This window comes from Spermophilus citellus (assembly GCF_964194105.1).
Source record: "Spermophilus citellus genome assembly, chromosome: X".
Classification (NCBI taxonomy): domain Eukaryota; kingdom Metazoa; phylum Chordata; class Mammalia; order Rodentia; family Sciuridae; genus Spermophilus; species Spermophilus citellus.
The window spans coordinates 2,353,789-2,380,641 of record NC_138190.1 but is presented as its reverse complement, the minus strand read 5'-3'; the positions used below and the strand labels follow the sequence as shown (position 1 = coordinate 2,380,641).

Sequence of the window (26,853 nt, the reverse complement as noted above, 5' to 3'; positions counted from 1 at the left end):
GGAGGCGAGACGAGGGCTGAGCGCGCAGCGGCGCGGCCAGGGTCCCTGGGCTCAGGCCCGCTTGCCGTCTCCCCGGGGTGGGGCAGGGTGGGGGTGGGCCGAGGCGTGGACTCGGGGAAGCCTCCCGGCGGCGTCGGGGATAAAAGGGCGCTGGCTGGTGGCGCCGCGCTGGGAAGCGGAGCAGCCTCGCCCCGGGCCCCGGCGAGGGCATGGCCTCGCCGACCGACTCGCGGCGGTGACTCGCGCGCCCCAGACCCGTCGACGCTCCCGACGCACGGCTCCCGCGGACCTCGGCTTCCCAAGGGCAGGTGAGGACCCGGCGTGGCCAAGGCGCGCGGGGGACGGTGGCTCTGCCTGCAGACGGGGGAACGGAGTGGGAGGAAGCCCAACGGAAGGACCTGGGCGCGAGGGTCAGGAGGCGCATCCCAGGGTCCGTGGCGCAATTTAAAGTGGGGGCTTGGAACGGATGCATTTGCAACCGGGGCTGCTGTTCCCCCCCCCCCCTCTCTCTCTCTCTCTCTCTCTCTCTCTCTCTCTCTCGCCAACGCGACACCCGCCTCCCCCTCCCCCCAGCAGCTTTCCAAGCCGCTTTCCACCGGGCAGCCAAACGCTTTTCGAAGTGAGGTCGAGTCTGCTCCTGGGATCCTGGGGGAAATACCCCGGGCTCCTATCCAAGTTCCTCTGGCTCACGTCCCCTTCCTTCCCCTCCTGCCCTCCCCCTCCCCCTCCCCCGCCTCCCCTCCTCCCTCTAGCCCTCCGGTCGGTCCCCTCATCTCCTTCCTCGCGGTCCTCCTCCTCCTCCTTCTCCTCTTCCTCGCCGACCCACTCCCCTCCTCCTCCTCCTTTTCCTTCCTCCTCCTCCTCCTCCTCCTCATCCCCCTCCTCCTCCCCTCTCCCTCACTTTCCCCCAGACCTCTGGTGGGAAAGGGGGACCGCCCAGTGTCCAGATGGGAACCGAGCTGTGCGGAAACCCCCGCGAATCAGCGCTGGGGACAGATGGGGCCGGAGGTCCGAGCCGCAGGCGACTGGGAGGGACCCGCGGGGACACCCCCGAGCCGCGGGGCAGGAAAGCTCCTAATTCTCCGCGCCGCCGGCGGGGCGAGACCCAGCGGGCCCTGGAAGCCGGCCAGGGGCGCAGAGCCTCCCGCCCGGCCGCTCCAGGTAGTCGGCGCTCGACCAGGAGCAAACCGCCCACTGCTGGCCTGCCCACCAGGGCAGCTCGGGGCGCCCTAGGAGCAGGGTTCCCTGGGGCGAGCCCCCCCCCCGGGGGAGCAGGAGGACTGGGCGGAGGAGGTCGCTTGGAGAGCAAAGACCACCGGGTCCGTTTGCATCGCTGGGTCCGCGTCTGCCCGAGGGCGCTGGTGCAGGGCGCAGGGCGCTGGCCCGGAGCGCCTGGAGGAAGCAGCGGCAGGTCTGGCGCGCTGGCCGTCGGGCGGGGAGAGCCCCGGAGCCCGCAGGGAGGAAGTCCCCCTCACCAAGCCCCGGGAGCCGGTGGCGCCCGCGCTCAGCCGCGGAGCCCGAGCCTGGCGCGCAGAGGAACCGCGAGCCGCGCACACGGGCTTCAGGGAGCACCGACTTTGGGGTCCTCCACGCCTGGGCAAGCGGGGGGTAGAGGACCTTGCAGGAGCGAGAGAAGACCAGAAGACCGCTGTGTCTTGTCCACGCACATCTCTGTTCCCAAGTCAACCACCTTCAAGAATTGGCCAAAATCATTAGGTCGCTAAGGCGTGACGGAAAACCCGCATCACCGCTATCCAAACGAGGTGGCCGGGGCCATCGAACATTTTTATGAGCGTTCCCCATTTGATGCATTTCATTATATATATATTTTGAACATTTCTGTTGGGTCGGCACGTATTTCCTCGATTTTTACAGAGGTTCACCCCAAGCTGAACTCCCAGCAAACCACCCTAGCGCACCATTAAAACCCATGCGTTTCCCCCCCCAAAAAATCAGCTGATTTCCCCCCCCCCTCACAAATAATGCTACGATTTTCGTTCCTTTCGGTGCGTCTTTGGGCACTCGAGGAAGACATAATGAAATTGAAAGAAGACTATGATCCTATTCAAAAGCAATTTTGTTTTTTGCTTTTTAAATTTAAATTTGGATTGTGGATTTTGGCTCATGCTTTTGGAAGGCAGAGATTAAACTCGTTATTGATTATTATTATTATTATTATCTTTATTATTTTGCAAAAACGTCAACATATCTCCCCTCGGCTGCGCCCTCCGTGTTTCCCAATCCAACCATCAATGTCAAGACTGAAGGTCATTTTCTACCCTCCTGACTAAAGAGAACGTGCACAGGTCACGACACCAGGTCTACTACGCAGCCGGAAAGTAAGACCCTCTCGCGTTCTCGCCCGCAGGTGTCCCGGGACCCCGCACCCGCCCAGGATGCTGACGCAGGCGCAGTGGGGGGCACTCTCCGTGGTGCTGATTGTGGTCGGGGGCCAGCCTCCAGGCGCGCGGGCCTGTCCTCACCCTTGCGCCTGCTACGTGCCCAGCGAGGTCCACTGCACGTTCCGGTCCTTGCCTGCGGTTCCGGCTGGGATTTCCAAACACGTGGAGAGGATCAATTTGGGGTTGGTACCTCCTTCCTTGGAAGCAATTTCCATGTCTTTGCAGCGCGACTCGATCGGGTTTTGCATAGACGCGTGCGTCTCTGCTGAACTTCCCTGGGGGGGGGGAGGGGGGGGTCTCTGTCCTGCGTCGCTCATCTTTGTGCTTGAAATAGAGATCACAGGTGTTTTATTTTATTTTTCTTCCAAATGCATCCTCCCCAGCGATTATCTGGCTCTATCCACCAATTGGCTGCAACATGCATGAAGTTGATTAATAGCTTTGCACCCACACGTTGGAAGCTGCCTCAATAGTTGGTCCATGTGGACGTCTGTGGCCACAATGAAACACGCGCTGCCTATTTAAACAGAGAGACTTCGGACCCTGGGAATAAGTAAAATGGGTAGAAAACCTCGGCATCCCTTGATAGGATTCTCTCATGGAGGATGCAAAAAAGGTCCTCTGTATTTGCCGATTGAAAATGAGAATATTCATGAAGTTTTACGAAACAAGGTCATCAGTTACTATGATAAAGTAATTTTTTTAAATGAGATTCTTCAAAATCTCTCTCTCTCCCTCTCTCTTTCTTTTTTCTTTCTTTCTTTCTTTTTTTTTTTTTTTTTTTTTTTTTTTTTTTTTTTTTTGGTACTAAGGATTGAACTCAGGGGCCCTCGACCCCTGAGCCCCCTCCCCAGCCCTATTTTGCATTTTATTTAGAGACAGGGTCTCACTGAGTTGCTTAGGGCCTCGCTTTGGCTGAGGCTGGCTTTGAACTCTGGATCCTCCTGCCTCAGCCTCCCGAACTGCTGGGATGACAGACGGGCACCACCGTGCCTGGCTCCTACTATTTCTCTGATGGGAGTAAAAATTGTCTAAACTGCCAGGCGTGGTAGTACGTGCCTCTAATGTCAGCAGCTTGGGAGGCTGAGGCAGAGGATCACAAGTTGGAGGCCAGCCTCAACAATTTAGCAAGGCCCTAAGCAAGTTAGTGAGACCCTGGCTCTAATAAAATACAAAAAGGGATCGGGGATGTGGCTCAGTGGGTGAGCCCCTGTGTATAATTCCCAGTACAAAAAAAAAAAAATCCCCATGCATCCTCCCCAAGGTGAAGGCTGATAATTGTGCAACTGCTTTCAAATTGCTTCATCTGTATGATGATCCCCGTCCATCCTATAGCTGGTCTGGGATGTTTTTCTACCAAACCCATTTTAAACTGCATTCTTTTGTAAGCACGAAATGTAACCAGCCTCCAAATTAGAGCCCAGATTCTGCAGTTTTTGTCTTAAACATCCTATGATAAAGGCCAGGAATCACGAAGCAGTAAGATATTAGAATGCTATTTCCTGTTGGCGCCTGTGTCATCTTGAGATATATTAGTGTCACTTATAACCAAAAAAGGGGGGGGGAGGAGGCAGGGAGGTATCTGTAATCCCAGAGGCTGTGGAGGCTGAGGTAGGAGGATTGCAATCTGAAAACCAGCCTCAGAAAATTAGCTGGCCCTAAGCAACTTAGTGAGACCCTGTCTCTAAATTAAAAAATAAAATAAAAAGGCGGGGAATGTGGCTTAGTAGTTAAGCACCCCTGGGTTCAATCCTCAGTACCAAAAAAAAAGAAAGAAAGAAAGAAAGAAAGAAATTAAAATTCCATAAGGCGTCAGTTCATTGCACCAACAAGTATTTCCATTCCAACTGGCTTCATTTGTCATGTGGGTTAATAGACCATTTTTTTTTTAATCACTCATGATTTCACAGTAGACAGTGAAGCCGGCTTCCTGCATGTTTTTGCAAAATTAGAGACGCAGCCCGAGACACGGGGGTGAGGCCCGATGCTGAGAAAACTGGGGATCTGATTTATCTCCCCGCGGTTTGGAGAGGCAGCGTGAGTCTCCAGCAAGGAGGGCCCCTTGCCAGCGTCCTAATGAAATGTCTCCTTCCCACACAGCTGTGTTTAGTGTTCGCAGTTGGTATTGTTGCTCCCTGCTTGGAAAGCCTCAGAGCTTTCCAGAAAAAGGAGTTTCCAAATATTTTTTCCAAAGAGAGGCACACACACGATCCGTCATCGAGCGTGGAGTCTAGACACTTTTAAAGACACCGTCCCCCCTCGGATCACAAGACGAATTTGTTGATATTTCTCCATTGCCCACATTCTTTTAAAAATAATTCTGCCGCTGTGCAGCGGTGGGAGGCTGAGATAGGAGGCTCAAAAGTTGGAGGCCAACTTGTTTAACAACGCCCTAAACAACTTAGAGAGACCCTGTTTCTAAACAAAAGGTAAAAACGTCTGGGGATGTGGCTCCGTGGTTAAGCACCCCTGGGTTCAAATAAATAAATGACAATATTTTGCTTTTGATGCTGTGTGAGACTTCATCTTGCATAGAGTGTCTAACATAAGCCGCTTTTTTCCCTGACTTTGCTATGTATGCAGTCGGTGCCCATCAATGGGTGATAAATATACTCTAGCACGTACATCTAGGTGCTTATATGTTGCAGAATGGGTCTCCAGCTGGATTTTAGGTGATGCAGAGATGATTGATGCTCATCCTCCATTGGTGGGTGCTAAGATAGACAATCTGTCTTGGTTTTCCACTTCTTCTCTTGTCCACCCGCCATGACTTCTCCTCGGTGGCCAACGGGGTTGTTTGAATGCCCAGTTGGGTTCTTGCCAACCCTTCCTATACCACCCCCCGCCATTCACTAGCCCCTTGGACTTGGAATGAACATGGCTCTCCGGGCTCTTACTGACCTCACAAGCCCACCTGCTCCATCGAAGGCCATCCTCCCTCTGGTGACCATTTTCAGACCCAGCTAAGGATCCAAGAAACGGAAAAGGCTCTCGATGCCCATATACATTCTCCTTAGTGAGTTCTCCACCCCAGAGAGGGTGACTGAGGAATCCTAGGTAACGAGGCAGCGCAGAGGCCCTACCTGGGGACAGAGCAGGGCTGGCCCACCCCAGCACAATTGACCCCGAGGACCTGTTTGCTGTTTGAGGTAAGGTGGTTCTAGCTCACAGAGCTGTCCTGTCCTCTCTAGGATTTCAGAAGCATCCCCCATGTGATGCTTAATTTAGATGTTAATGGCGTAATTGGGGCCAACAAGGAGGTCTCCAGAGGATTCCAAGTGTCCCCCAGGGGGTCACAGAAGTCCTATTTGAGAATCACTGCCATAGATCGATAGATGGTAGAGAGATAGGTAGATAAGGAGGTCGGGGATAAATAGATACAGAACAGATGGTCGATTAGATGATGGACAAATAGGTTGTTATTATTATTAGATAAATAGATTATTAAGTGATAATTGACATAAAGATAGATATATGGATGGATAGATAATGGTTGGATGAATGGATGGATAGGTGGATGGATGATGGATGGATGATGGATGGATGATGGATGGGTGGATGGATGGATGATGGATGGATGATGGATGGGTGGGTGGATGGATGGTGGGTGGATGGATGGGTGGATGGATGGATGGATGGATGATGGATGGATGGGTGGATGGATGGTGGGTGGATGGATGGGTGGATGGATGGATGATGGATGGATGATGGATGGATGGGTGGATGGATGGTGGGTGGATGGATGGGTGGATGGATGGATGATGGATGGATGATGGATGGATGGGTGGGTGGATGGATGGGTGGCTGGAGGGGTGGATGGGTGGATGGATGGATGGGTGGATGGATGGTGGGTGGATGGATGGGTGGATGGATGGATGATGGATGGATGATGGATGGATGGGTGGGTGGATGGATGGGTGGCTGGAGGGGTGGATGGGTGGATGGATGGATGGGTGGATGGATGGTGGGTGGATGGATGGGTGGATGGATGGATGATGGATGGATGATGGATGGATGGGTGGGTGGATGGATGGGTGGCTGGAGGGGTGGATGGGTGGATGGATGGATGGGTGGATGGATGGTGGGTGGATGGATGGGTGGATGGATGGATGATGGATGGATGATGGATGGATGGGTGGGTGGATGGATGGGTGGCTGGAGGGGTGGATGGGTGGATGGATGGATGGATGGATGGATGGATGGTGGGTGGATGGATGGGTGGATGGATGAGTGGACAGATAGATACTTTGATACTAAGGCCATATTTCCAAGACCTCCTTGCTATTGGTGTTGAGGCCCCCTCCCTCTCTGTGGTGGAGGTCCCTGTGCACTGTGGGACATCAGGCAGCTTCCTGGGCTGCACTCACAGGATTCCCGTAGCAACGTCCACCCTACGTGACACCTAACAGCATCTCCAGACACCACCAGATGTGCCCTGGTGGGACCTGTCCAGTTATCACACCCTGCTCAGAGAATTCTGAGTTAGACGAGTCAAGTCCAAGTGTCATAAACATGGAATACCTCAGACAGGTCCCCAGGACAGAGAGAAGGTGGACATCTGCTGATTCCTGGGCGAGCTGTCCCACAGAGTAGAGAACCAAGTATATCCACAGAGATCCTGTAAATGGCCCTTTTGGAAAAGGTAAAAATCAAGTAACATCAAACTGCACCCTGAAGGTGTACAATTGAGTGACAGGTCGTCATCCATGCTAAGCTCCAAATATTCTCATCACCCCCCGAGGAACCCGGTACCCATTAAGGCAGGTTCTCTCTCCTCTCTCCTCAAAACCACCCGTGCATTTCCTGTTTGCCGAAAGCAGATTTAGAAAATGGGCGAAGAAATGCACAGGTGAGATCTGAGATTGCCCGTCGGCCTCAGGCTTCTCTGGAATGCAATTGGACACTCGGGTCGTTTGGGACAGGTGTGCATCTCAGAAGCCCTCAAACCCTGAGCCCCGTCCCCAGCCCAATTTTGCATTTTATTTAGAGACAGGGTCTCCCTGAGTTGCTCAGGGCCTCAGCTTTGCAGAGGCTGGCTTTGAACTCATGATCCTCCTGCCTCAGCCTCCCATGCTCTTGAGAGTACAGGTGTGCACCACTGTGTCTGGCCAATTGCTGAAGAATCTCTTGTGCAAAATCATGTGCTTGCACTTAAATGCAGAGGGGGGGGGGTTCCTTAAAAGAGCAAAGGGCTACTTAGGAAGGCCATTTATCATGACGTCCGCTGCAATGTAGAAGTTCTGAACTTGGCCCTTGGAATGCTTCTGAGAAGATTCCAAGTGGACAGCAATATTAACTCATTTTTTTTTTTTTGCATTATGATATTTCTCAACTTTCATGATTTTTAAGCACTTGCATGTGTTATGACGAAGCACTGGCCGCTGTGATATCTAACTCCTGCTTTCCTCTGACCTGAACAACATAGTTGCTATTTTTATTACTGATGCTCATTCTATGTTCCTAGTTTCTCCTCTGGTCTCCCTGTTATTTCTTGGCCAGGTGGCCGATTCCATTCCAGCCAGAGATTATTTGGTACGAAGGATTGAACCCAGGGGTGCTTAACCACGGAGCCACATCCCCAGCTGTTTCAATTTTTATTTTTGGAGAAAGGGTCTTGCTAAGTTGCTTAGGGCCTCAATAAGTGGCTGAGGCTGGCCTCCAACTTGCCATCCTCCAGCCTCAGCCTCCGGAGCTGCTGGGATGTCAGCCACCCCACCTGGCTCATTCTGGCTAGCTTTGTGTCAATCATGATCATTACAATTTCAAACTGCAGTTCCCCGATTGGAACAGACTCATTTAAAATTCTAAGTCATACCACCCTCCACAAGAGTCTCTGGACTCCAGAAGCAAGTTGAGGCTGACATTTCGGGTGCATATTTTTTTTTTTTTTTTAGTGGAGAGAGAGTAAAAAAATGCATCAGTTCCTTTGCACACCCCAGAGATGGGCGAGGCCACACAGAGATTTAAGGGCTGGGGCGGAACCTCGCTTTGCTCCTGAGGGGCCTGGGGAAATGGGTCTCATGTGGGAAACACTTGCTGTGGCTGATTCTAACGGCGACCCCCGTATTCTGCAGGTTTAATAGTATCCAGGCTCTGTCGGAGACGTCCTTCGCAGGACTGACCAAGCTGGAACTGCTCATGATCCACGGTAACAACATCCCGAGCATCCCCGATGGCGCTTTGCGGGACCTCAGCGCTCTGCAGGTGAGTCCCCAGCATTGAGGAGCCTGGCTAATCCCACCCTCTGAGCCCATCTGTAAAGAGGGGAAACTCTAATTCTCCCCTGATGATCTATAAAATGTGTATTTTTTGACATGAAATGGGAACCCCAATGACTTGAGGTTCCTGTCCCTTTGTAATGGCTGTGAGATTTTTTTTTTTTTTAACTGAGAATTGGACCAGGAGGACTTAGCCACTGAGCCACACCCCCAGTCCTTTTTATTTTATTTTATTTCATTTCATTTTATTGCTTTGAGACAGGCTCTTCCTAAATTGCTTAGGGCTTTGCTAAGTTGCTGAGGCTGGCCTCCAACTTGCCATCCTCCTGCTTCAGCCTCCAAAATTGCTGGGATCCCAAGTGTGTGCCAACACCCTCCATGTGGCTGAGTCTTTTTCAATGGTAAACCAGATTTTTTTTTTTCCTAGTATGGGGATTTGAACCGAAGGACGTTTAACCGCTGAGCCACAGCCCCATCCCAGCTTTGTATTTTACTTAGAGATGGGGCCTCATGGAGTTGCTTAAGTCCCTGCTAAATTGCTGAGGCTGGCCTCCAACTTGCAGTCCTCCTGCCTCAGCCTCCCCAGAGCTGGGATCGCAGGTGTGCGCCTGGCTGTAAACCGGATTTTTTTTTTTAAATTCACTGGTTTGTTCTCGCTCCGTCTCTGCCACCCCCCCTCCTTGTAGGTGTTCAAATTCAGCTACAATAAGGTGCGCGTGATAACGCGGCAGACGCTGCAGGGCCTCTCCAGCCTGATGCGGCTGCACATGGACCACAACAGGATCGAGTTCGTCCACCCGCAGGCCTTCCAGGGCTTGCTGTCCCTGCGGCTCCTGCACCTGGAGGGCAACCTGCTGCACCAGCTGCACCCGGACACCTTCTGCACCTTCACCTTGCTGGACCACTTCCGGCTGTCCACCGTGCGGCACCTGTACCTGGCCGACAACGCCCTGCGGGCCCTGCCGGACGGCATGCTGCAGAACATGCCGCTGCTCGAGAACCTTTACCTGCACGGGAACCCCTGGGCCTGCGGCTGCGGGATGGCCTGGCTCCTGGGATGGGGCGCGAGGTCCCGAGGTAAGGCCAGGAGGGCGGACCTGGCTGGACGCTCAGCGCGCGCACTGTTCCATTTTCCAGGAAAGAGCTTCTCGTGCGGTTGGGGCATCTTGCACTGGGGGACGTCGGCGCCCACGGCAAAGGTTGCAACTTGGCGGTTAGGACCCCTCTCTTCAATGGTGTAGACGCATTTATTTGCCCTTGAGGAAAACGCACAGAAAGTCACTGCTTCACCTGTTCCATGGGTTGGGGGGTCTCAGCAGGGAGATTTGTGATTTCCAGACTGTAGCTAGACTCCAAGAAGCCACCGGGATGGGGAAGGGTCTGGGGGTCCCTGAGCTGTGAAATGCATCAGGGAATACATGGAGTAGAGAAGGCTGAGGGTGGGAGAGAGAGAGAGAGAAAGAGAAGAAGAAGAAGAGAGAGGGGGAGAGGGGGGGAAGAGAGAGAGAGAGAGAGAGAGAGAGAGAGAGAGAGAGAGAGAGAGAAAGGAGAAGACACAGATGTTCTAAACTGATTCAGAGAAACATCCTGAAGGAGAAAAATATTATTTGGGGTTCACAGTGTCCGAGGTCCAGTCCCTGGTGGCCGACTCCATGGCTCTGGCCCAAGGGGAGGCAGAACAAGATGGCGACAGGGCCTGGAGGAGGAGAGCAGCTCAGGACAGGGCACCAGGGAGCAGAGAGAGCTCTGCTCACCAGGGACAGGACAGAGACCCCAAAGGCACAGCCCAGGGACCCCCTCCTCCAGCCACCCCCCACCTGCTGCAGTCACCACCCAGTGAGTCCATCCAAGTGGATTAATCCACTATGAATCTCCACCCAGTGAGTCCATCCAAGTGGATTAATCCACTATGAGTCTACACCCAGTGAGTCCATCCAAGTGGATTAATCCACTATTAGTCTACACCTCTCCTAACCCATTCGTTTCCCCTCTGAAGGTTCTTGTAGTGTCTCACACATGAGCTTTTAGAAGAAGACAAGTTTACTTTGGGCTCCTGGTGTCTGAGGTTCAGTCCCTGGTGGCGGACTCCATGGCTCTGGCCCAAGGGGAGCAGAACAAAATGGCGGCAGGGCCTGGAGGAGGAGAGCAGCTCAGGACAGGGCACCAGGGAGCAGAGAGAGCTCTGCTCACCAGGGACAGGACAGAGACCCCAAAGGCACAGCCCAGGGACCCCCTCCTCCAGCCACACCCACCTGCTGCAGTCACCACCCAGTGAGTCCATCCAAGTGGATTAATCCACTCACTAGGTTCTAGCAGCCTGCACCGTAGGCAGTAGAACTTTAAAGCTCTGATGGACCAGAGTTACCTCTGGCCTTATCTAGAGGGTCTACACGTGTGCATGCCTTTGCACACATATGCCTTTGTGTGTGCACATGTGTATCTGTCCCGTGGTGTGCGCACGTGACCCTGGATGTTTGCATGTGTGTCGCTGCATGAGGATGGTGACTTCCAAAAAGAATCCCAGCGTGCTCACTCCAAGGTGCTCGATGTTTGAAAGTCACACAGGGAGGTTCCCAGATAATGTCCTGAAACAGAAGGGGAGGAGCCGACTCCGAGGGCGCCACCTAAATGTGCTCCTCTCTTCTGGTTTCCGTAAAGGCTGGCACCGGATAAAGCTGCAGAGGAGTGTGGTGCTGTTCCTAGATGCCACTTCATGGAGGGTTTGCAATATCTAAATAGACGTGTCACGGATGCAATTGGGCGTGGAACCCGGAGACTGTTTGGACAGGGGACAGGCATATGGGAGCCATCTCTGGCTGAGGGCTGGTAATTGAAGCCATGCACGGGCTTGAGCCCCCTCCTCCATGAGGCTCAGCCAGGAGAAGGAGGGTTGCAACCTAATCAGTGCAAGAGGATCATTGAAAAAAGACGGAGCATTGGGCAGAAAGGAAATTCTGAGAGATCTCAGAGGCAGGGCTCCAAGAGACAGGAACTCAAGGTGCGCACTGTACAAATGAAAATCAGATAATATAGCAAGGGGAACGATGGATAAATGGGAGGTAAGACGAGAAAGGGCTTCGTACCAAAGCTGGCCCTTCACCTGGAAATATTCTTATGTGTCTCCCTTACTTCTGTGGCTTCCCCTGGACCTTCACAGAAGGCAAATTGTATAAATGCATGTGAATGATGTTTTCAGACTTAAAAATACTGGAAAAAAAATTATGTGCATGATTCATTAAGCAGAGTCAGTTCCTAAGACGAAAGTGCACACTCTAAAATACCAGGAAAAATAGAGTGTAATTTTTTAACCAGCTTTTTTTTTTATCACTGACAAAAGAGCTGAGAAGAACAAATTTACAGGAGGAAAAGTTGATTTGGGCTCCTGGTGTCCGAGGTCCAGTCCCTGGTGGGCCGACTCCATGGCTCTGGCCCAAGGGGAGGCAGAACAAAATGGCGGCAGGGCCTGGAGGAGGAGAGCAGCTCAGGACAGGGCACCAGGGAGCAGAGAGAGCTCTGCTCACCAGGGACAGGACAGAGACCCCAAAGGCACAGCCCAGGGACCCCCTCCTTCAGCCACACCTCACCTGTCTACAGTCACCACCCAGTGAGTCCATCCAAGTGGATTAATCCACTATGAGTCTCCACCCAGTGAGTCCATCCAAGTGGATTAATCCACTTATTAGTCTACACCCAGTGAGTCCATCCAAGTGGATTAATCCACTTATTAAGTTAAGGGTGGTAATTGAAGCCATGTCGTTTCTGCTCTGAACCTTCTAGCATTGTCCCGCCCATGAGCTCTTGGGGACACCCCACATCTAAGCCACACCCTATATAAACCAGTGATATCTTTATCATGATGCACTAGTACGTGCGGCACACAGTGGGTCTCACTGTACTTTTCCACATCTGCTGATTTGGTGTGCAAGAAAGCAGCAGCACATGAATAAGGCATTGCTGTTGGTTGTTACCATGGTTACCGCATCACTAGGCAGGGAGACTTGTCAGGGGACCAACATCATGAGTGTTGCTAATCAGGGTCCAAACCTCAGGACGGGGTGGCAGGACTCTCGTTTTAGGACCCCCGTGAGTTAGCGCATGGTGTCCTGGAACTGGGGACTTGGGATCTGGACAATTGCTGCTGCTGGTTCATCGTGGATATGAACCTGTGTCCGACACAGAAGCACAGTCTTTACTGTCCGGCTTCCTTGCCGGGCTCGGCGCTCGGCTGTTCTCCTGAACTCACTGGGTGTTTCTTGTTTCTCTGGTGTAGGGGTCCTCAAGTGCAAGAAGGACAAAGCCTACGAAGGGGGCCAGCTGTGTGCCACCTGCTCCAGCCCCAGAAAGCTCCAGAAGCAGGAGATCCTCAAGGTGACCGACATCGCCTGCCTGAAGCCGTCCATAGAGTCCCCTCTGAGACACAACCGGAGTCGCCTGGAGGAGGAGGAGGTGGAGGAGGAGGAGGAGGAGGAGCAGGATCAAGAGGAGGCGGGGGACAGCCCGCGGGCCCCGGAGGGCTTCGGATCCCCGCCATGGAACATCTCTTTGAATATGACCGACGAGCACCAGAACATGGTCCTGCTGCTGTGTGACATCAAGAAGCCGCGGGATCTGTCCAGCGTTCAGCTGAACCAGACGGACCCCCCGGAGATTGACGTCAACGCCACCCTGGCCCTGGACTTGGAGTGTCCGATGACCAGGGACAACTACGAAAAGCTGTGGAAGCTGATCGCCTATTACAGTGAGGTCCCCGTCAGGCTGCACCGAGAAGTCAGGCTCAGCAAGGACCCTGGGGTCAGCTACCAGTACCGGCAGGACGCCGACGCGGATGCCCTCTACTACACCGGCGTCCGGGCCCAGATTCTCGCGGAGCCCGAGTGGGTCATGCAGCCGTCCGTCGAGATCCAGTTGAACCGAAGGCAGAGCACGGCCAGGAAGGTTCTGCTCTCCTACCAGGCCCAGTATTCCCACACGGTGTCCCCCAAAGACACCAGGAACGCTCGGGGCAGGAGCTGGGTCATGATCGAGCGCGACGGGGCCGCGCAGAGCGCTCACACGGTCTTGGAAGGCGGTCAGTGCCAGTTGAGCTGCAATGTCAAAGCATCCGAGAGTCCATCCATCTCCTGGGTCCTCCCAGACGGCTCCATCCTGAAGGCGCCCATGAGTGACCAGGTCAGCAGGTTCTCCGTCCTCAGTGGTGGGCAGTTGAGGATCCGATCCATGGCACCATCGGACTCAGGGTTGTACCAGTGTGTGGCTCAGGTGAGGGACGAAGTTGCCCAAGTGGTGTACAAGGTGCTGGTGATGAGTGCCCCCAATCCGCCCCTGGACAGAGACACAGTGACCATTGACAAAGACCCAGGGGAGTCCGCCATATTACCTTGTAGTACGTTGGCAATACCCGAAGCCCACGTCACTTGGATCCTTCCAAACAGAAGACTGGTCAGCGCTGCGGCTAATACATCCCATGCCTATCTGCTACCCAATGGGTCTCTGTCCATCCCCAAGCTCCAGGTCGGTGACGGTGGCTACTACAGATGCGTGGCCGTCAACCAGAAAGGGGCAGACCATTACACGGTGGGAATCGCGGTGCAGAAGAATGGACCCGGCCGGTCCTCCAAGAGGGGCAGACGTCCAGGTGCTAAGGCCTTTTCCAGAGTGAGGGGAGACGTTGTGGAGGACGAAGGAGGATCGGGGACAGGGCAGGAAGATGACCCTTCCAGGAGAGTTCCACACCCCAAGGACCAACAGGTCGTCATGAAGTCGAGGGACGAGGCTCCCCCTGGAGATAAGAAGATCAAGAAGGGGCGGAGGAAAATGAAGCTCTGGAAGCATCCGGAGAAAGAGCCCGAGGCCAACGTCGCGGAGGGCCGCAGAGTGTTTGAGTCCAGGCGGAGGATCAACATGGAGAACAAGCAGATCCATCCCGAGCGCTGGGCAGATATCTTAGCCAGGGTGCGAGGCAAAAATCTCCCCCGAGGCACCCAAGGACCCCAGGTCCCGGAAACCACGACTTCTCCATCCACGAGTCCAGAAGTGACCTCTCTGTCCCCTGCTGTGTCTCCGCCCTCTGTGTCTCCAGTGCAGACGGTCGCCATGGACGAAGGGTCCTCAGAAGACGTGTCTCTGTTTGGTGAAGAACAGCAGGAGTCAAGCACCCTGTCGTCCACCGGCTCGACCCACGATGACGTGGTTCTCGGAGGACCCCAAGTCACAGGGGCACGTCTAGAGGAAGAGGTTGAGGATGAGTTGGCCGAGACTTGGTCTCCGGCCGTGGACGCCACGTCCATGCCAGAAGGTACAACAGAGGACGAGGAGACTCCATTGGAGACAAGCTCCTTGGCCGAGTCTGAGACGGTGCAGTCTTACCATCAGGATCTGGAGACGAATTCAGAACCAGGGGAGGAGAGGACATCTGCACACTTTCCTCTGACCCCCACGGCGTGGGTGGGTGACACCAGTCCATCGGGGTCCTTAGGGGAACCGGATGACCCAGCCCTGTCACCTCTACCAGGGCCAACGGACAATTCCCACCTTGAGAAGAGTAGCCTAAGCACCCAACGTCCTCCACTCACTAATCAGGACATGGCGGAGACGTCTGGGGGAGACCCGAGCGTGTCCAGACCTTCCGCAGGGCCAGACATCAAACCCACGCTGACCGCCACGAGCCACATTTCTCCGATGGCTCAGCCCGGGGAATCCACAACTGGAGCTCGACCCCACCAGGGTACCACCGTGGTAGCCATGACAACGTCCAGTCCGAAGGCCACTTCACCTTCAGCACCGGCCACTCCCACTTCTCAGAGGAGGCCCAGCGGGAGGAGGAGGTCTCGCCCCAACAAGTTCCGCCATCGCCACAAGCAGACCCCAGCAACAGCTTTGCCCCCGACAGGGACGTCTTCTGCTCCACCCACTCAGGTCCCTGAGACGCAGACCCCAAGCCAAGGGGACAGTTCCCTGGTCCCCACCTCTTGGGTTGATACCAAGCGGCTGGACCTGGAGAAGCCTCCAGAGCTTGGATCCAAGGGAACCCCCCGGAGGAAAAACGGGAAGAGGCCAAACAAACACCGGTCCTCCACGTCCACCGTGAGTCCCACGGCGTCCGTGTCCAAGCCCAGCCCCTCTCCAGAAGATGAACCTAACCATGCTGTTCCTCCGAGTCTGGAAACCACACTTTTGCCTAGAATTGTCCCTCTGAGAACCGGGGACCCATATCAGGTCCCTGGAGTGACACATGGTTTCACAACCACCACAAAAATACCTTCCTCTCACGCGACCATCCCAGGGACCACTGTGGTCACCCACAAACCCGAGTCTGATGGAAAAGAAATGGCCAATGACCGTGTCACCCAGGTGAACAACCGCGATGAAACGGACACTTCGGTCCCCGGTGCATCTTCCGTGAGTGTCTCACCAACTTCTGTTTCCTGGGCTTCCACTGGGGGGGATTTCAAGGAAGAATCTCCTCCTTTAGGCATTCCGGGAGCCCCCAGTTGGAGTCCCCCAAGGACAGCCCAGCCCAGGACACTGCACACAGACCTACCTGTGACCAACTTGGGGGAAGAACTTACAGATCCGCCATTTTTGAAAGAGTTGGGAGAGGTGGATTCTACTTTTGAAGTTTCCCCTTGGGCTCCGGTGTCCACACCGTTCCGGCTGGAGGGACTTGGTGTCCCAACCCCTGTCTCAGACCTCCAATTAGAGTGGTCTTCAAGTCAGGCGGGGACCACCACCAGTGGTCAGGATGAGGGTGAGACCACTGTGGTCCCTGGTTCTTCTGAAACAGGACCACAGACTCCCATCTCCAATCCTGCCCGGTTGGAGGAGGTGGCCTCTACGTCGCTACCCACCGTCTCTACATCGTTGGGACAAGCCACCACCAAACCCGTCCTTCTTACCCTGAGAACATCTCCAACACCAGCAGGGAACAAGGGACACGTTTTCTTGAACTCTGCGGGGACTCCAGAAACCAAAGATCGCCTGGGAAGCAATGAGGGAACTCAGCTTCAGGGGATGCCCAGTGAGTTATCTCCCCCGTCTTCCCACCAGGATGGATTGCAGGCATCTCCGAGGCAGGAATTGGACAAGGAAGCATTTGACGGTAGCCACAAAAACAGCCTGTTCCGCGCTCCAGACACTCAGGGTCAGGATGGGAGACTCCATATTTCTCAGCCGCCTGCCAGAGAACCTGCCAGACCTCCGCTACCAAGGGGAACAGCCAGGTCACCAGAGATGGCCACTCAGAGCTCCTTACGATACTTGGCAACTGTCCAGCCATCTCGTCACCCGACCAGGAAGCCAGAAGTAACTGCATTTCCTTCCAGGCTTTTCCCAGAGAACAAACTCTTCACAGCTCCCAAACCGGCGACTACGACGACAGCTCGCGTTCCACTGCACCTGCCCAAACCCGCCATTCCTGGTGCGCAGCGGACCGACCAAAGAATGGACCGACTCAACGGCGATAACAAACTCTTTGGAAGCAACAGCATCCCTGAATCCAGACATCCTGCTGGAGAGCTTCCAAAGTCCAGGGTCCCCCCATATTCCGTTGGGCGATTCCCCTTCTTCATCAACAGGACTCCCTCTTTCCCACAGTTGGGGGTCACTCTCAAGCCTCAGACGTCCCCCTCTCCCGCCCCAGTCACAAGAGACAACAAAATGAACCCCGGTCCCTACCACAGGGTCCATTCTCAGGGCACCATCCACGTGGACTTTGGCCCACCCGCTCCTCCTCTGCGTCCTCCCAGGACCACAGCACCCCCTTCAACCCGCCTACACAACGTCCCCCTGATCTACTCCACCCGCAGCTCTGTCCCCTCGGTGACGCCTCCTGCCCAGGCCTCTGGCACCTTCCACCACAGCACCTCCAAGATCTTTGCCAGAGGACCGCCAACGTCCAAATTCTGGGCGCTGGGGGAGAAGCCCCAAATTGTCACCAAGTCTCCGCAGACTGTGTCCGTCACGGCTGAGACGGATTTCGCGTTCCCGTGTGAGGCCACAGGGAAGCCCAAGCCCTTCATCACCTGGACGAAGGTTTCCACAGGTAAGCGGCTTATACATCTGGATTGGGGCCCTAGGGGATGCTTCTGGAGTCTGTGGGCTCAGGCAGGAGCAGAACTCTGGGAAGCTCAGGGGTCGGTGGGACGAGACGAAGCATCTGAGCACTTAGACTTGGTTCCTTTCTGGAGAACGGACTCCAGGGACTAGCCTGTGGGTGACATATTAATGGCGGCATGGAAACACATCCTTTGGTCCTTTCGATAGGAAATATCTTAGGCTCTGAGATCTTCTGTAAGGGACCCTCCTGCTGGCTCAGGGCCATCCTGAGAACCTCATGGCACCTCCATCACCTCTCTAAAGACCCATCTCCACCCACAGCACATCCCAAGGTCCTGGGGTCAGGTCACCCTGGGGACTTCATTTTCCCTTGATCAATTCTTTAGCTCTCAGGGGTTAGAATTGCAGTGGGTCAATTTGAGGGAATCCAGTTTCACTCCATGATAATGACCTCTACTTGGAATCCAGCTGTTCTGGCTGGAATAACCCCTCTTTTAGGTAAAGCATCATCATAAGAAGCATAAAAAGGTCACTTGGGAGGTCACCAAAAACCAAATACCAAGGAAGACAGCATGAGCCGTTTTAGAGTCGTTAAAAAAAAAAAAAAAAAAAAAAAAAACTCTTGGCAGATTGGAAACAGAAAGAAGAGCTAAACCTCAAACAAATCATCTACATAAATATATATACACACCGGGTGTGGTGGTGTATGCCTGAAATCCCAGCAAACTGGGAGGCAGATGCAGGAGGATCGCAATGTGGAGGCCAGGCTCAGCAACCTAGGGAGGCCCTAATCACTTAGGGAGACCTTGTCTCAAAACAAAAAATAAATAACAAGGACTGGGGTTGCCTGTCGGTGTCAAAGAGCCCCAGGATTTAATCTCCAGTGTTGCACACACAAAAGAAGAAAGAAAGAAATGTAGGGAAGGGGTCCAGGAATAAGGTCATTTTTTTGGTCCCTGGGGGAAGGAAGTAATGAGGCTTAGAATTAAGAGCCTTGAGAAGTGTCATCAGCTCAGGAGCCTTTGGGGCAGGGAAATATGGAAACTTTAGAGATCCAGAGACACAGGTCTCTGCTCACTGCCCCCCTGACCGCCTGCAGGGGGTGATTCTCTCGCGGAAACACGAGAGACGCTCAATTCAACCACAACAACCGGCCAGTTTCTCCTCCTGTGAACTCAGGGAAACCCCTGTGGGTGGAGGTGGATGGGATCTTCAAGACTAGGGTGTCCATGTCCCCAGTACACACAGGTGTAGACTAATAAGTGGATTAATCCACTTGGATGGACTCACTGGGTGTAGACTAATAAGTGGATTAATCCACTTGAATAGACTCACTGGGTGGTGACTGTAGGCAGGTGGGTGTGGCTGGAGGAGGGGGTCCCTGGGCTGTGCCTTGGGGGTCTCTCTCCTGTCCCTGGTGAGCAGAGCTCTCTCTGCTCCCTGGCGCCCTGTCCTGAGCTGCTCTCCTCCTCCAGGCCCTGCCGCCATTTTGTTCTGCTCCCTTTGGGCCAGAGCCATGGAGTCGGCCACCAGGGATTGAACCTCAGACACCAGGAGCCCCAGATCAACTTTTCCTCTAAAATTGTTGTGATCACAGTGATAAAAAATCTGGCTGGACACCCCACTCGCTTTCCTCTGGCCCTGGTGACCACCTTTCTACTCTTGGCCTCTGTATTCAGCTTGTGTAGCTAGATCCCCAGGGGAGTGTGACCAGGTGATTTTTGTCCCTCTATACCGGGCTCATTTCCCTTCACATCCTGCTGGTTGATCTGTGCTGTTGGAAAGGGCAGGATCTCCTTCCTAGCAAAGCCGGAATGGTAGTCCCTGGTTCCCACAAGACACATTTTCATATCCATTCCCCCTCTGATGGACACTTAGGTTGCTTCCATATCTTGGCGACTCTGAATGACGCTGCTATGAACATGGAGGTGCAGATGTCTCTCCCTACACTGATTCCCTTGTCTATGGACATACCCCCAGGGGTGTATTGACTGGAGCCCAAGACCCTAGTATTATTTTTTTTACACCTTGAAGGAACCTCTGACCTGTTTTCCTTGGTGTTTGTGGTGGACATTCCAATCCCCAGCCATGGGCACAGAATCCCTTCCTGATTCTTGGTGACACCAGTTCTATCAGGTGCCACTGTGACACCTCTGTGTGATCCAATGTGCATTCCTTTCATGGATAGTGACATCCTTCCACATTTCCTCCTGAAGTTTGGGGCTTAAAGAGGAGGACACCCTGACCAAGCCCTGATGCTTGCTGGGTTTTTAGGGAAATTGGTGCATTTGGGGCCGAGACCTAACCGCGATCTTTCTTGTTGGCCAGGAGCGCTCATGACGCCCAACACCCGGATTCAAAGGTTTGAGGTCCTTGCCAACGGCACCTTGGTCATCCGGAGGGTTCAGACGCAGGACCGGGGTCAGTACCTGTGCACGGCCAGCAACCTGCACGGAGTGGACAAGATGGTGGTGGCGCTGGCGGTCACCGTGCAACAGCCGCAGATCCTGGCTTCGCGCTACCAGGACGTCACCGTGTACCTGGGAGACACCATCGCCATGGAGTGCCTAGCCAAGGGCACCCCGCTCCCCCAGATCTCCTGGATCTTCCCGGACCGGAGGGTGTGGCACGCCGTGTCCCCCGTGGAGGGACGAATCACCCTGCACGAGAACCGGACCCTGTCCATCAAAGACGCCTCCTTCTCCGACAGGGGCGTGTACAAGTGCGTGGCCAGCAACGCGGCGGGCGCCGACAGCCTGGCCATCCGCCTGCACGTGGCCGCGCTGCCCCCGGTCATCCATCAGGACAAGGCCGAGAACATCTCGCTGCCCCCGGGGCTGAGCATCCACATCCACTGCTCGGCCCGGGCCGCGCCCCCGCCCACCGTGCGCTGGCTGCTCTCCGATGGCTCCCAGGTGCGCCCGTCGCAGTTCGTCCGCGGGAACCTCTTCGTCTTCCCCAACGGGACGCTCTACATCCGCAACCTGGCGCCCAAGGACAGCGGACGCTACGAGTGCGTGGCCGCCAACCTGGTGGGCACCGCGCGCAGGACCGTGCAGCTGACCGTGCAGCGCGCCGCCGCCAACGCGCGCATCACAGGCACCTCGCCCCGGAGGACCGACGTCCGGTACGGGGGAACCCTGCGGCTGGACTGCAGCGCCTCGGGGGACCCCTGGCCGCGCATCCTCTGGAGGCTGCCGTCCAAGCGCACGATCGACTCGCTCTTCAGGTAGGGGCTCCCCCCGGCTCCCGGCTCATCCCTGGGCCCTGCGCTCGTCCTGCGTGTTGGGGGACGGACTTGGTGGCCCAAAGGGGCGAGAATCCGTGTCCACCATGAGGACGCTTGGGCACTGGGCCCTGAGGGCCCTTGTCCACACAGAGAGGTCTGTGTGCTCTCCACCTCCTGGTGCCCACCACAGCCGACCCCAGGGAGCCCCCAGCCCCAGAGCAGACCTGCAGGACAGAATCTCTTCCTGTCTAGCTGTCACCTGTCTGTCTATCTATCGTCTGTCATCTACCAAATCTATCTAGGTGATTGTCACTTTGAGATGGAACTGCTCCTGGCACCTGGTGTGTGGAGCCCAGAGAGGTTGCTCCACCTCCTGCAGCGCACAGCACAGCCCAACCCAGAGCACCCCCAGCCCCAAAGGCCCACAGTGCAGGGGAGACCTGCAGGATTATCATCCATCCACCCAGCTGTCACCTGTCTGTCTACCTATCTATCAATCATCTATCCATCCTGTCTATCTGTCATCTATCTATCTATCCATGTATCTATCTGTCTGTCATCTACCAATTCTGTTTATCTATCTGTTTTTCTATCTATCTATCTATCTGCCATCTACCCATTCTGTCTTGTCCAGGTGGTTCTCACACCCTGGGTGGGGCTGCTCCTGGCTCCTGGTGTGTGGGGCCCCGAGAGGCTGCTGCACCTCCTGCAGCGCACAGCACAGCCCACCCCAGAGCACCCCCAGCCCCAGAGGGCCCCAGTGTGGAGGAGACTTGCAGGACAGAGTCTCTGCCCATCATCCATCCACCATCTAAACTCTTTTCTACCTACCCACCTATTATCTACCCCCTGTCTGTCTAGCCATCTTTTATCCTATAATCCATCCTATTATCTATCTATTCATCTGTCTATCACCAGACAGATGATCTGTCTATCACCAGAGACCTTTCTGGTGTCTCCCTGGAGGGTCAATGTGCTCCTGGCTCCCGGTGGCTGGGGACCTGGGATGCCACTGCTGTCTAGGCTGGGTGCCGGGGTGTCCCCCCACCACAGAGATGCACCCATGTGTAGATGCTCGTCTGCAAAAGCCCAGGCCCTGGTCTGTTTCATACGACTCTCAAGAAACCGAAGACACGTTGGAGGAACAGGAAATGAGGGAGAAGCTTCATCCTGCTGCGGCTGCGGAGGAGGGTGTGTGTGTGTGTGTGTGTGTGTGTGTGTGTGTGTGTGTCTTGCATCTGTACAGGCAAAAGCCAGGTCACTGGGTTTCCAGGTCCCTTGTGCACCCTGAGGCCCTCCTGGACCCTCCCAGTGCAGGACAAGGCTCAGCCCCTCTCCCCCCCTGCGCTTCCCACCCCAGGCAGCCGGGCGGTGCCGGCCCGTCTTGCACAATCCCTGCAAACCTCCACGTATCCGGTTTCCCCTGGAACCCCTTCCAGCCCAGCAGATGGGCTCTCCGAGGGCTCTGTCCTGGCCCCGGGCAGCAGCGTTGAAACATGGACAGCTCAGGAATGCGGATCCTGCCGGCAGCCGGCTGGCTGGCTGGCGAGTGCTTCTCTCAGGGTGTCCCCGTGAACCCGGATCCCATAAATCACTCGGTCTCTGTGGCTTCCTTCTTACTAATCCCTGCTAATGACACTCTGAGACATGAGCAGGGAAGCCCCTTTGTGACAGGAATTCATCTATCACAGAGCGGGCTCCTTGGCCGGCCCGGCAGCTCACAGTTCTCTACAGATGCAGAGAGGCCTGGCATTGTTTAAAAATACAGATTCTCGGAATGTCCCTGCAGAGGCCAAATTCCTGGGCATGGGCAGCCCGTGTGCGTGCTTCAGGTTTGCTGCCTGGATTGCACCCGGGGCTGGGGAATCATTGCTAGAGAAGCTCCCTAGGCTCAGAAACGCAGGCTGCCCTAGGAAATTTTGGATGCAAACTTGTTTCAATGCATATGAAAATGTTTCCTCCCTCCCCCCACCCCCCACCCCCGCCCTGTTATTCTCAGACCAGTTACCAAGTCTGTGGCTTGATGGACACACACAGACCAAATCACACAGTTTAACTGGTCAACGTCAGTGCTTGCTTTTGTTCACAATGATCAAGCCCGGTGCAGTGGCACATGCCTGTCATCCCGCAGCTCTGGAGGCTAAGGCAGGAGGATTGAAAGTTCAAAGCCACCCTCAGCCAAAGGGAGGCCCTAAGCAGCTCAGGGAGACCCTGTCTCTAGATAAAATGCAAAATAGGGCTGGGGACGGGGCTCAGGGGTCGAATGTCCCTGAGTTCAATCCCAGGTACCAAGAAAAAAAAATAAGTCTGTATCTATCAATCATCCATCTTCATATATAGACACTATATGTTTTATATATGTATGTTCTGTATATATACAAATATATTTTGCATTCTACTTATATATGCATACTCTGCAAGCAGAATATATACAGGTGACCCCTGCATCTCTCTTTCTCTCTCTCTCTATACATGTATTTATAATGTTGAGCTTTTTTTGCATGTGTGTGTGTGTGCATATGTGTGTGTTTAAAACTCTGTGACACAATCCTAGATGTGCCAGCAGAATGGAGCCGTGTTTAGGAACTACTAAGGGATTGGAATCCAGGCATAAGCAGCTTCTATAGGTTGCCGCTAGAAAGCAGGAGGCATTGAGATTTCCAAGGGGCAAGTCTGAAGACAAAACTCTGCACCCTGATGCAGACATTTGATCACACACACACACACACTACAGAGCAGGACTCAGATTGCATTCCACACCCTTGAATCTGCAACCAGGACAGCCCAAGGTCAGACATGCAGGAAATTCCTCTGTGTGGTCAATCGTCCACCTCTGGACGCCGTCCCCTGGATGCTGCAGAAATCCATGGGGCTTCTGTACAGGCAGCTGCGTGCGCCGATCCTTCCGTGAACTGACCTTTTCTGGGAATCTGGACTTTTCTTGCAGGTTGTCAAAGTCCTCGGGGTGGCCTTGTTCCAAATGGGATCCTTTGGATTCCCCAGAAACTGGTCAAAGGTCTCTTTTGTTATCTTTGACTTTATTTATTTAAACTTCCTCACTTTTTATCTTGGTGTAGCTAAGTGTAGGTTGGTTTCCTTCACTCTTTTGAAGAAAAAGAAAAAGAAACTTTCTTTTGTTGATTCTTTGTATTTTTTCTTTTTTTAAAGCAAGGAGAGACTTGCAGGGGGCGAGGAGGAGAAGATGACTCATGTGTTACAGTTACAGTTGGATAAGTTTAGAGACAGGGTCTTGCTAAGTTGCTTAGGGCCTTGCTAAGTTGCTGAGGCTGGCCTCCTATTTTCAATCCTCCTGCCTCAGCCTCCCAAGCCACTGGTATTACAGGCCTGCACCACCCAGATTCAGGCTTTGCTTTTAATTGACTCACAACAATCGCGCATATCTATGAGCCATCCTGGGATAGTTGTTCAGGATGTGCAGTGCTCAATTTGGGGGTGATCAGCATCTCCAACACCTCCCACCATATCTTGGTGTTGGAATGATGCGACACCTTCCCTTTTTGGACATAGATGATAAATGGTGGTGAGCCAAATTTGCCCTATTGGAAACCACCCATTTCTGTGTTCTTCTTGGCACCTAAAGCCAGGGGCAGGGGGTGATTTTGCCAGACTGACCCCTGACTCGTTTCTCCTCTTCTCCATCAGCTTTGACTCCCGGGTGAAGGTGTTCACCAACGGGACCCTGGTGGTGAAGTCGGTGACCGACAAAGACGCTGGCGATTACCTGTGTGTGGCCCGCAATAAGGTGGGGGACGACTACGTGGTGCTCCAGGTGAACGTGGAGATGAAGCCCGCCAAGATCGAGCACAAGGAAGAAAATGACCACCGCGTCTTGTACGGGGGCGACCTCAAGGTGGACTGCGTGGCCACGGGGCTGCCCAACCCGGAGATCTCGTGGAGCCTGCCGGATGGTAGCCTGGTCCACTCCCTGATGCAGTCGGACGACAGCGGGGCGCGCACCAAGCGCTACGTGGTCTTCCACAACGGCACGCTCTACTTCAACGAGGTGGGCCCGCACGAGGAGGGGGACTACACGTGCGTCGCCGAGAACCAGGTGGGCAAGGACGAGATGCGAGTGCGCGTCCAGGTGGTGGCCGAGCCCGCGGCCATCCGGAACAAGACCCACTCGGTGGTGCAGGTGGCTTACGGAGAGGTGGCCACCGTGGCTTGCAAAGCCAAGGGGGAGCCCGTGCCCAAGGTCACTTGGTTCTCTCCAGCCCACCGGCCCATCCCCGCGTCGTCGTCGTCGGACAAGTACCAGGTCTACGAGGACGGGACACTCCTCATCCACAAGGCGCAGCGCTCCGACAGCGGGAACTACACCTGTCTGGTCCGGAACAGCGCAGGCGAGGACAGGAAAACGGTGTGGGTCCAGGTTCACGTGCAGCCCCCCAGGATCAACGGTCACCCCGGCACCCTCACCACGGTCCGGGAGGTGGCCACCGCGGGCAGCCGGAAACTGCTGGACTGCCAAGCCCAGGGCATCCCGTCGCCCAGGGTGCTGTGGGCCTTCCCAGAGGGCGTCATCCTGCCCGCGCCCTACTATGGAAACAGGGTCACCGTGCACCGCAATGGCTCCCTGGACATCAGGAGCGTGAGGAAGACCGACTCGGTGCAGCTCGTGTGCATCGCGCGCAACGAGGGCGGAGAAGCCAGGCTCATGGTGCAGCTCATGGTCCTGGAGCCCCTGGAGAAGCCCGTCTTCCACGACCCGGTCAGCGAGAAGATCACGGCCATGGCCGGCCACACCATCAGCCTCAACTGCTCGGCCTCGGGGACCCCGCCGCCCACGCTGCTGTGGGTCCTGCCCAACGGCACGGAGCTCCCGAGCGGCCAGCAGCTGCAGCGATTCTACCACAAGCGCGACGGCATGCTGCACATCAGCGGCCTGTCCTCGGTGGACGCCGGGGCTTACCGCTGCGTGGCGCGCAACGCCGCCGGCCACTCGGAGAGGCTGGTGTCGCTCAAGGTGGGGCTGAAACCCGAACCGAGCAAGCAGTACCACAACCTGGTGAGCATCATCAACGGAGAGAACCTGCAGCTCCCCTGCGCCCCTCCTGGGGCCGGCCGGGGGCGCTTCTCGTGGACCCTCCCCAATGGAATGGCTCTGGACGGTCCCCAAGACCTGGGACGCGTCTCCGTCTCGGAAAACGGCAGCCTCACGGTGCGTGAGGCCTCGGTGTTCGACAGGGGCACCTACGTGTGCAGGGTGGAGACCCCGTATGGCTCGTTGGTGGTCAGCACCCCGGTCATCGTGATCGCCTACCCGCCGCGCATCACCAGCGAGCCCGTGCCCGTGGTCTACACCCGCCCAGGGAACACCGTGAAGATGAACTGCTTGGCCATGGGGATTCCCAAGGCTGAGATCACGTGGGAGCTGCCGGACAAGTCGCAGCTGACTGCCGGGGCCCAGGCCCGTCTGTACGGGAACAGGTACCTTCATCCCCAGGGATCGCTGTCCATTCAGCACGCCACCCAGAGGGACGCCGGCTTCTACAAGTGCACCGCCAGGAACATCCTGGGAACGGACTCCAAAACCACGTACGTCCATGTCTACTGACCACCTCCGCAGGACGCTCGTGGGTGGCCGCTGCTCACTGGGAGGTGAGACCCAGTGAGGTCATTTGTAGGGAAATTCAGGGCTTGAGGATGGGAGCTCGGAAAGGAGTCGCACTAGGGCACTTTGCTCCCCCGTGGGGTTCAAGGTCAGGCTGACCTTGACCTAGCATCCTTGGCCAAAAGAAGCGCTGATACCCCCAGCAAGGAGGACCCGGATTGTCTTGCTATCCCTGTGAAATAGGATCACCTGGTGAATTCTCAGCCGTGGTTTTTTTTTTTTTTTTTTTTTTTTTTCCACAGGATGGAACATTCTAGAAATTTCTGGCAACTTCCTCTGTTGCTTCAGAATTCCCTTAAAGGGCTCAGAGTCAGA

At 54.9% G+C, this 26,853-nt stretch overlaps 1 protein-coding gene across 1 annotated transcript; it reads left to right on the top strand.

Annotated features, from left to right (window-relative positions):
* Window positions 1–26,853, top strand: MXRA5 (matrix remodeling associated 5). The gene is made up of 7 exons (XM_081276639.1): window positions 1–308; window positions 2,369–2,584; window positions 8,477–8,606; window positions 9,307–9,697; window positions 12,891–17,660; window positions 20,003–20,903; window positions 24,567–26,853. Exons 2-7 carry the CDS (start codon window positions 2,397–2,399, stop codon window positions 26,479–26,481), a joined length of 8,295 nt encoding a protein of 2,764 aa, XP_081132765.1. The 5' UTR covers window positions 1–308; window positions 2,369–2,396; the 3' UTR covers window positions 26,482–26,853.